At 54.7% G+C, this 10,121-nt stretch overlaps 3 protein-coding genes across 3 annotated transcripts; 2 read left to right on the forward strand and 1 right to left on the reverse strand.

The window, feature by feature from the left end:
* Positions 1–950: 950 nt before the first annotated feature.
* B0H18DRAFT_1049344 (uncharacterized protein) lies at positions 951–2,292 on the reverse strand. Its single transcript, XM_048030899.1, has 3 exons — positions 1,920–2,292; positions 1,753–1,872; positions 951–1,700 (listed from the first exon to the last, which is right to left on the reverse strand). The coding sequence occupies exons 1-3, from the start codon at positions 2,193–2,195 to the stop codon at positions 1,068–1,070; spliced, it is 1,029 nt and encodes a 342-aa protein (XP_047885929.1). The 5' UTR covers positions 2,196–2,292; the 3' UTR covers positions 951–1,067.
* On the forward strand, positions 2,282–3,217 carry B0H18DRAFT_177934 (uncharacterized protein). The gene has a single exon (XM_048036992.1). It carries the CDS (start codon positions 2,483–2,485, stop codon positions 3,149–3,151), a length of 669 nt encoding a protein of 222 aa, XP_047885930.1. The 5' UTR covers positions 2,282–2,482; the 3' UTR covers positions 3,152–3,217.
* Positions 3,218–7,556: 4,339 nt separating this feature from the next.
* On the forward strand, positions 7,557–9,869 carry B0H18DRAFT_1216488 (family S53 protease; the record flags this gene model as incomplete). Its single annotated transcript, XM_048036669.1, has 10 exons — positions 7,557–7,817; positions 7,873–8,071; positions 8,104–8,137; positions 8,210–8,354; positions 8,408–8,422; positions 8,484–8,594; positions 8,657–8,862; positions 8,922–9,065; positions 9,121–9,568; positions 9,620–9,869. The coding sequence occupies 10 exons, from the start codon at positions 7,557–7,559 to the stop codon at positions 9,674–9,676; spliced, it is 1,620 nt and encodes a 539-aa protein (XP_047885931.1). The 3' UTR covers positions 9,677–9,869.
* Between the last annotated feature and the right edge of the window lie 252 nt (positions 9,870–10,121).

The following is a 10,121-nucleotide window of genomic DNA, read 5'->3' on the forward strand; positions in this document are numbered from 1 at the left end:
TCACGCTTCAAGAGCAGCTTGCAATTTTCTTGTATGCATCTGTGACGGGTCTGTCGATACGCCACCTTGGTGAACGGTTCCAACGGTCTAACGAGACTATCTCACGGTTTGTCTATTTTGGCTTGACTATCTCTATGCTGACAGAGGATCCCAGGTATTACCGCAAGATGCTCACCATTTTCTCGTCACCACCTTTCTACACGAAATACGTGAAATTGCCAAAAGCGGACGACCCGATCCCACCAGAAATTGCAAACAACTCGCGCTTCTTTCCTTATTTTGAGGATGCGGTTGGAGCTATGGATGGTGTTCAGGTCGATGCAGCACCTTCTGCAGAGGACCTCGACAATTCACGCAACCGCAAAGGCGGGGTGTCCCAGAACGTGCTTGCAGCTTGTTCATTTGACATGCGCTTTCAGTACGTGCTCAGTGGTTGGGAGGGCTCAATCACGGATGCTGCGCTTTATAACGAGGCTCGTCGGACCAGTCTGCTTGCGCTCCCTGGGAAATTCTGGTTTGCGGATGCCGGATTTCACCTGTGTGATGCCTTGCTTGTTCCGTACCGTGGAGTGCGCTATCATCTCGCAGAATGGAGGCGCGCTGATTTACGGTTAGTCTGGTCTTCTCTCTCATCCAATATACTCAATCTTTTTAGGCCTGCAAACAAAGAAGAGCTATACAACCTTCGCCATTCCTCGGCTCGCAATGTCATAGAACGCATTTTTGGTGTCCTCAAACGTCGCTTCCGTATCCTCCTCCTTGCTCCAGAGTACTGCATGGAGATCCAGGCCCGTATCCCTCCAGCTCTATGTGCTATCCACAACTTCATCCGCATCCACGACCCAGACGAAATCATGGAATTTGCCGATATTCTTGATGGGCATGGGCTGCATGGCGGCGATGTGGATTCAGGTATCCTTGCAGAACGTGCAATCAATCAGGCAGAGAAGGACCGTGCCAATGCGAAGCGCGATGCTATTGCAACTCAGATGTGGGAGGATTACCAGGCACTTCTACAGGAAAGGGAGGGACTTGGAGAGGGGATGATGGACATGTAATTTAGGCATCTACAGTGTTCCAGCCAACTGCCTGTCTACCCATTTCCTACGCACAGCACGATCCTTGATCTGAACGTACAAATCTGCAGCACTCGCATCCTTCCGAAAGACGTCCAGCAGAGACACCATCTCATCCGCATCCAGCCCTTCCTCCTCCTGCGCGAGTTTGAAAGCACGGGCCTTGCGGCTCGGAGTCGACTGGCTGCTCATGTCAGGGGCCATGACAGTGCGTACCATCTCGTTGAATACACCGAATTCCTCGTGGAGACTGTTGAGGGCTGCGGCTTGCCCAGGCCCTCGCATACGCTTCGAGCTCTGGGTCGACGTAGATGACGACGCAGGGGCCTTGCGCTTCGGTGGTGGTGGCGGAGTCGCAGGAAGCTCAAGGTGCTCCGTGTCCTCTATGGCCTCGGCTACCGGAGTGCTGTGACGAGCTGCATTAGCCTCACCATCATCACTCGGTTCTGGCGTCGAGCGATCCACCGTGGCATCGCGAGAGGCTCCCGCATCCGCCGAGCGTCCTGACATCTGCGTGGCTGGATGGAAGGCATGGGTACCCTTCACTTTCGATGGCATGAGCTCCTTCATATCCTCGAAGTGCGGCCACCCCTTGTTGCGAAAGGGCTCAGCCTCGGGGTGCTTCTACATGCCATTCTATATCAGCCATATCCATGCGAGCACACACAGTACCCACCTCGACATAAGCCTGCCACACAGCCTCACTATCCTCGTCTATCGCGGCACCATTCTCATTGTCCCAATGGAACCCGGATTGCACCGAGAGGTCGTACACGACCTTGTAGGTCTCGCGCAGCTACCACCCATCTCAGTATCGAAGCCACACAGAAATAGAAGGCATACCTTGGCATATTTGTTTCGGCAAGACGTCCATGTCTTCACGGCCCCTTTCGTCCGGCATTTCTCCAGCTCGCCAGAAGCCTTCTTGAAGGTCGGTGCCTTGAAGTTCCCGCCATCCCCAGCCTCGGCCTTGTGTTCCTTCAAGACCTGCAGGAAGGTGGAGACATCGGCATCAGTCCAGTGGGCCTTCTCGCCCATGATGCGCAGTGTGAGAGTCGCAGCCTGTGCGAGTCGCAGTACAGAGACGAAGACGGCGAAGACGGCGTCGATCCCCAACATCGCCAGCTTGCTGTCACACGGTGTCACACCCTCGGGTTTCCCCGAGTGGCTGACGCTGGCGAGCAAGCGAACGTCTCCGGCTTACCGAACAGGCCCTAAATGACGGATCGCTGCGTTTTCCGCATCGCCGCGGTTAGTCCGCTCGCTCAGCCAAGGCCGCTGTCTAGACCGTATTTGACTTCGCCTGTGTCTATGCCCGATGCGGAAACGCTGTGGTACCACCCTTGTCATGCAGCGGCGACGACGTCTCCGGATCGGTATCGCTTCCATGGCAGTAGTGGTGCAGCATGACACCGACTCTGCGCACCGCGCCCTCGTCGCGATTTACTCACGCGTCGACGTCCTCCTCCGCAGCACGTCTCAAAGCTTCCCCGACGTTCTCGCCTTCGTCCCCGCAAATACCGCCTCATGCATCGCTACGCGCTCACGCTCGCTCCACCGGCATACTGTTGCTCATATTCTTGCTGTTCGCAGGCCCCGGTAGAAGCCGCGAACATCACTTGAATGCATGCGCGCGCACGCTTCCCCATATACGACGCAGGCTGCGTCTCGCTTCGTCTTCCCATTGCGTGCTCCAACGACGTCTCCGAACGCTATCGGTGCTATTCCTGGGGACCGCTGGCCGCCGCGCAGTGATGCGAAGCAGTGGGTCTCCCACCGTACTCGTGACTCAAGTCCAGACCCAATGTCCACTAGCATTGAGTGGACTGGGTTCGCCGGCGGCACGCAGGCACGTCTGGCAGTGCCCAAATACGAGGGAGCATTGCCTTGATCGTCCGAGACGTGCGGTGACACAACGTATAGAAGCCAATCCTCGGCTGGGCATTGCACCACATGTTCTCATCTACCGCGTCCAGGACGCATACGAACTCACACCCTCTGTTGCAAACGAGTATGCGGCCCTGCACACTGTATTGCATTGGGAAAAAGCCTATTCGCTATACAGGCCCCGATGACGCGGGGGCATTCGCGCGTGCGAGTCAGCCTGTATTATGGGCGGCCAGCGCGCGCTTGGCTTGCATGCATCGCAGAGAGTGAAGATTCAGATGCCTTGCTTTGGACGCGCTGATCGTTTACCAGTGATCATATCTAGTTTAGTACGAAGAAGTCCCGAGGCGTCGATATGGTATTGGAGACGCTGGGACGGGCTATTGAGGCGCGGTGCACGGTGAGGAGGCCTGCCGGACCCCCTGCGCGTCTTGCTTGAGTTCTGCTCACCGCAGAGTCGCTGGAGGGCGTCGATTCTCGCTCGGTGCTGGCCTTCTCACTGCCGCTGGTGCGTTGCTGCGATCCCGTTCTTGGCTTTGAGTTATGCTGATGGCCTTCGTGAAGATTTCGTTCTCCTTGCCGTTCCCAGTGTGCGACCAGCGTCACGAATCCGCCGCTATGCACTGGACGCCGACACGATCGCCCCACTTCATACATCCCGCTTGAGCACCCCGGTGCGCTTTTCACCTCGCCCAGACTACCCCGTGGGGTGCCCTGCGGCAGCCGTCGCGGAAGTCCTCTCACGAAAGTCATTGCTCATAGACAATCCCACGCATTTTAGGGCCGACCGGCCTCCTGCAACGTCATATACAGCGAGGATACTGCCCCGCAGCAAGACGCGCTACGACGGCAACGTCGCCCTCTTGCCTATCCCGTCCACCCATGGGACTTGCTGAGCGTGACGACAGCGTCCAGCTGATCCGCCCTCCGCCCGGTACGGACGCACGCCGACCCGCGCCTCGTGCATCTTGGCATGAATGGCTGAATGCAATCCCCACGACGAGCTCTTCGCAATTGACTGAAGGCGAACTCACTGAGCTTGTTGTATGAGGGAAGCATCAAAACGAGAGGCGGGAGAAGCAGAAGGCCGCTCGCTGCTGCTGTGGAAGGCTTCTCGGGATATTTGGTGTGAAGATGAAGTTTGCTGCTGCCGAAGTCGGGTGAACTCGTATGGCAAGTTTCGGTGGTGAGCCCGACCGTTTCGACTTTCAGCTCTTAGATGTGCTACGGACCAGCGTCGTTACACTGTTCGTACGTTGCTCACGGCCCCGCGTTACACGTGATCTGAGTTGGCCAGTCTGCACTCGAGGTCTCGGAGGGGTTCTACACATGTAAACCGTAACAAATGTGTTAACTGTGTACGGAATGATCAGTACGACGGTCAAGGATCTCGTTCAATTACAACTACGAGGTATCTCGGACTCGGGGGCCGTGTTTATGAACTGATACCGCACAGGCCGCCGACGGGTCGAGGTATCGACGGAGTTTGCGAACAGCATCTCATACTGCTGTATGTGCGATCATGATATCTTCTTCTAGTGAACCGTGCTGGCAGTTATGGGGTTGTGCTTCTAACCGACTGTGACGTAGTAGCCTTGAGAGCGAGGGTGCACATACCGTGAGTGGTCTTCTTAGCCTTCTGCTTACGTCTGTCACTGAATTCTCCCACTCGATAATATCCAGTGTTGGCTTGGCGATACTTACGTCGCTGCACGCAGGATCGCACGGCCACAATCGTGCTTGAGCGATACGATACGATATGATGGGTGGTCAGATTGCATTTTTGGCTATCTCTGGTGACTCAACTTCCGGTTTACAGGAGCAGCAGAACGCGATTGGAAGCACTGACGTGTTCCCATCTGTCGGATTGACTCAAGGGTGGTGGCATCTTGCATCAAAATTCTGTCTGCCTGTGCACACTAGGTGTCTCTTTCTACCTCAGTCTGTATGTCTCGCTAAACGACTCTTCCATGATGTACGACTTTTGGTACCAGACAAGCACCCAGCATGAACTAGCCGTACAGGGTCGCCTCAAGCTGTTATCAATCTGTACGGCTTGTCTCAGTCTCAAGTAAAAGCCATACTAGAATGATTGCTTCTCTGAGTATGGACGTAGAACGCACCTGAACCATGCGCTGCAGCAACCCTAACTTACGGTCCGTGCTTCCTTTCGGTTCTAAGGGAATGCTTTGTCCTTGACGGCGATATAGACACATCCGCATTGGCAGATTATTCTGATATCTGGACCATCGATGTGCAAGCTCAAGCTACGCCCACAAATACCCTGAACTATAATGTATCTATCGCAAAATGGTTCGTCGTCCTCACCTGCGAACAATCATAACAACAGGGTGAGTACTACATCACGCCAACATGTTCTGATGGTCTCCCGATTCACCATGTGGCTCCTTTCGGTACCTAAAGCGATGCAGGCAAAGAAGCTGTCTCAGGGAGCGTGGCCCACAGTTGTAATCGGTTACCAGTACGTGCCGTTGGCACCTTTGAACAATGGAACCTCCTTCCGAGTGGAACCAGAGCAGGTTGGAAGGAATATGCGGCTCGCAGCCGACGGTCTGGCCCGTGGCGAGATGCTCCTGGAAAGATAGGCGTGTCCTTTCAACTCGGGGACTCGGCACTAGTCTCCCTGAAAGGGGATGATCTCCTCAACTTGAATGCGTAAGCCAAACCCAGTTATCACTCCATGGCTGTCCACCCGGTATCTCCGGTGAAGATGCGCGAGTGAAGGTTTGATATTGGTCTGCGCCGCTGCTAGAACATCACTCAAGCAAGTTGGTGGCATTTCTGCTCAATCACTATCTCTACATTCTGGACCGACAACGGCGACGATGCGCGAAAGCTACGCCGCATACATCTTACCTCGGCTGTTATTTGCTCTCGTCTTCCCGCACAGCCGTGTCTCGGCAGTGGTGTAGCTGCCGTACTTTGGTTCCGCGGCCGGGTTCTATCACTTCCATGGCTCCCCAAATCCGTAAGTCGTCTCCTCATTCCGACAGCCTGCTCTGCCTAGCAGCGGCGAAGCTCTAGGTGGCTTCTACGAAGGGTCAGGTTCTCCGTGTTCGCCACGTCTCCGGTCTTCACACTTCATTCAGTATCAATGCGAGATCGGGATCGTCTCTAGCCAATTGTGTAACTTCGGGACCGGCCCGTCAATCATCCCAGCGGGCGCAGCCGCAGCCTTGCGCAGACCACCGCATTCGACAATACCTCATCTGCCCTTGACTGTTCACCTCTTGCAGTCACAGTCTGTCTGCATACATGCCAAGAACGAGAGGATCATTCAAACCCACATGCAAGAGTCACCGCTATGATCAGCCTTGGTGAGTTTTTTCGATGACAACAAACCTGCCGACCGTCTGTGCGCATGCCAACGTGCAGCACACTCGGGATCCTGTTAGAGACAAATACTTTCCAGAATCTGCGGTGACTACTCAGTGTTGTCCTTCAAGTCGATCGAACATCGATTTTTGTACCGCTCCATCCTCACCTGTCCCGTTCATGCCTTCCTTCACGTCTCACCCGATCGCTCGCGGCGCATTCCTTGTCGGCTAATTAGCGAGGTGGCTGGCAAGCTGTCCACCGTTTGCACCTCGCTGGATTAGCCGTGGCCTAGGTCAATTTTCTCGTGGCCAGAGCATTGTCGCTCATGAATTACTGGCCCCCGCACTGTCTCTGCTCCCACTCAACTTCATTATATTAATGTACTTTTACAGATGATCTATACATAGGGTAATGCGCTGCGTCCACTCATTTGCGCTTATTCGAGGCCGAGCTATGCTGTAGTTGTGGTCTCAGCCTGCGAACGCAAGCTGGAGTGGAGGGCGAGCGTTATCTCAGTACAACTCGTTCTTCACAAGCTTCACAGGCTGGTTGGCGTTACTGATTCACGTGACCGAGAAGGTACGCCGACGCGCGTCTAAATGATCTAACCGTCAAATACTGTGCGCCTTTCTGTCACTGAAGAGACTGCCTGGCGGGCTTCTGTGATATATCCGAGCTGTTAGGCTGCCTGTTTTCCCCGCATCCGTGGCATCCGTGCTGGTATTGGAAGCTCTCTAGAGGGGTGGGTCAAGCGCACGGCTTAGTGGGTAAGCTGTTGTCTGTCTTTCGCAGTACTACCTCGGCAGCGACATGAAAATATGTACCCGGAACGCCTTTCCCGTACTAGACCGTGTCAATTAACTGCATCTCGTAAGACTCGTTCTCTTCGTATCTGCAACAGCGCCGGACCTAGTACGTCCCATTCTTGTAAGGCACGTTCTGTACTTTGTGTTGCGCCTTGTCCACTCTGCATTTGACATATCCAGATATGCTGGTGCTTGATGAGAACATACAAGTGGTAACCCCCTCTCTGATGCGTTCGTCTCCACTGTGCACCTACGCTTGGCCAGCTGCTTCGCCGAACAATGGTCGCTGACTACTTATCTGTTTTCATCAGCCGCTTATTTCCCTCGGTGCCGAATATAGCTCAAGCGGTGTCGTATAAATGGGCATGCTCTCGAGGCTTCTTCACGACCTCTTGTAAGTCGAGTCGGCTGAAACTCGCGGTCGCGTGTCCGTAAGGTAAACCCGAAGATGATCGCCTCGTCGCTCTTGCTCGCCCTGCTGTTTCCTGTCATTTCCTGGGGTACGCCTATGCGACGAAGTATGCAGGTGCAGGAATCGCGCACGAGCCCTCCTTCGGGATACACGGTCACTGGATCTGCGACCCCGGACGCCGTCCTCACACTTCGTCTCGCCCTTACCCAAAGTGATTATACAGGGCTTGTTGATGCGTTGTACGACGTCAGCACGCCTTCGAGCGCGAGCTACGGAGCGTACCTCAGCAAGGAAGATGTACGCTTTCATATTGTCTTCTGGGGAATCTCCTATCCTTATTGAATATTCATAGGTTGAGGCATACATGGCACCGACTGCTGCGAGTACCTCAGCAGTGAATGCGTGGCTGGCTGAAAATGGATTGCAAGCAACTACGCTTTCATCGGCTGGCAACTGGCTCTCAGTACAGATGCCCGTCAGCAAGGCGGATGAACTTCTTGACGCGGAGTTTTCTGTCTTCACCCACTCCACAACTGGCAAGCAGGCTGTTCGTACGCTTGCGTACTCGATCCCACGGATCTAGTGGGTCATCTCGACTTGGTGCATCCGACCGTATCGTGCGTTGGTTCTGTGCTTACTCATTCGCACATCTCCTAACCATTGAGCCTGTGTCGTTGACTTCGGTTCAGGTTCCCCAACCCATACAGCCACATGCCCATCACCGATTTCTCGTCATCCGGACTGACTTCGGAGGTCAGCACTGGTCCATGCAACATCGACCTCGTCACGCCCGCATGCCTACAATGGTTATATGGCATTCCGACCACGCCTGAGGTAAGCGACGGGAATGCTTTAGCCGTCACTGGGTACATCGAGCAGTGGCCAAGGAGGCGGATTTGATGGTGCGTGGCGCCTGCCTATGCGCGTACATATTGGCGGTCAAGGAAATTTGACACTTGGTAGACGTTTTTGGAAGAGCATCGCCCGGACATCAAACCCACGACGACATGGACTCTCGTGACGCTGGATGGTGGCTCAGACCCTCAGAGTCCTAATGATGCAGGCATTGAAGCGGTTAGCGCTGTTCCTTCGATAGCTCGAGGATATGCCAGCTAACGAAGCAATCCGCCATGCAGAACCTCGACACTCAGTATACGATCGGCCTCGCAACAGGCGTACCCGTCACCTTCATCTCCGTTGGCAACACCGATAACGGTACGGACGACGAATTCGCCGAGACGCTCATCGATACGGCGCTGTACATGCTGGTGCCTTCTCCCCCACAGGTGATGACGACAAGCTACGGCGATGATGAGGAGTACATTTCCGAGAATCTTGCATAGTACGTATAAGCTCCTGCATACCACGGAAAAACACCAAAAATCACGTGTAATTGTACAGTGCTTTGTGTGCCGCATATGCGGGCTTGGGCGCGCGCGGTGTCTCTGTGCTGTTCGCTTCTGGTGACGGCGGCGTCTCTGGCCTGCACTACCCCGAGGAAACATGCACGACCTTCATCCCAACATTCCCTTCTGGATGCCCATAGTAAGTCCTGTGAACGGCATAGAGTTTACAGTGCACTAACATCGGCCACAAACAGTCTAACATCGGTTGGCGGAACCTACCTCATCCCGGAGACGGCCGTGAACTTCTCGAGCGGAGGCTTCTCGACATTCTTTGACCGGCCCACGTACCAAGACACCGCGGTTGAAGAGTACTTGACTTATCTGGGCGCCACCAATGCAGGGTTGTATAACCCGAACGGACGCGCGTTCCCCGATGTCGCCGCGTACGCTGTCGACTTCGACATCCTCTATGCAGGCGAGGAGGGCGGCGTGAGTGGGACGAGCTGCGCGAGCCCAACCTTCGCAAGTGTCATGTCACTTCTTAACGGCGAGCTCCTCGCGGCGGGCCGTCCTGCACTGGGCTTTTTGAACCCGTGGCTGTATTCGTCGGGCGCATCCGCGCTGAACGATATCACGGTCGGAAATAACTACGCGTGCTCTAATTACACTACTGGGTTTACTGCTACTGCTGGCTGGGACGCAGTAAGTGGCCCGTCTATACAACGATAGTTGAGGCTGACGCATGTGTAACAGGTGACGGGTCTGGGCACGCCGAATTATCCGAGGCTGAAGGCGGCACTGGGATTGTAGCCATATTTCGGACTACATCAACGGTTTGATTTGGGGACTAGTGGTATCACACTGTATCATTTGGCGACGCGGGTTTGAGTGCGTTATGCTAGAAATGCATCACGAATATGGCTTGCGCCTCCGCACTATTTGACTCGCATGACCGCATCGGGCTTTCAGACGTTGGCACCGCCCAGGAACCCAATGTCCCGTTATTCGCTACAAAGGCACCTATGCAATGCCATCACTCCGTATCCAACGAGACTGACTCCTCGTGTCACCCTTAACCGAGTGACAGGCTTGCGCAGCATCTTCGAGTGCTGCCCTACCGACAACTTCAAATTTATATAGACGGATACCTGGCTAGATATACATACTTGACTATATTCGCTACGCGTCGTGGAGTTAAGCACAGCCGATGTCCACTCGTGGGTTACTGTCTCCTCGGATCGCAACGAGGTTATAC

This window comes from Fomitopsis serialis (genome assembly GCF_022376445.1).
Source record: "Fomitopsis serialis strain Sig1Antser10 chromosome Unknown B0H18scaffold_194, whole genome shotgun sequence".
NCBI lineage: Eukaryota > Fungi > Basidiomycota > Agaricomycetes > Polyporales > Fomitopsidaceae > Fomitopsis > Fomitopsis serialis.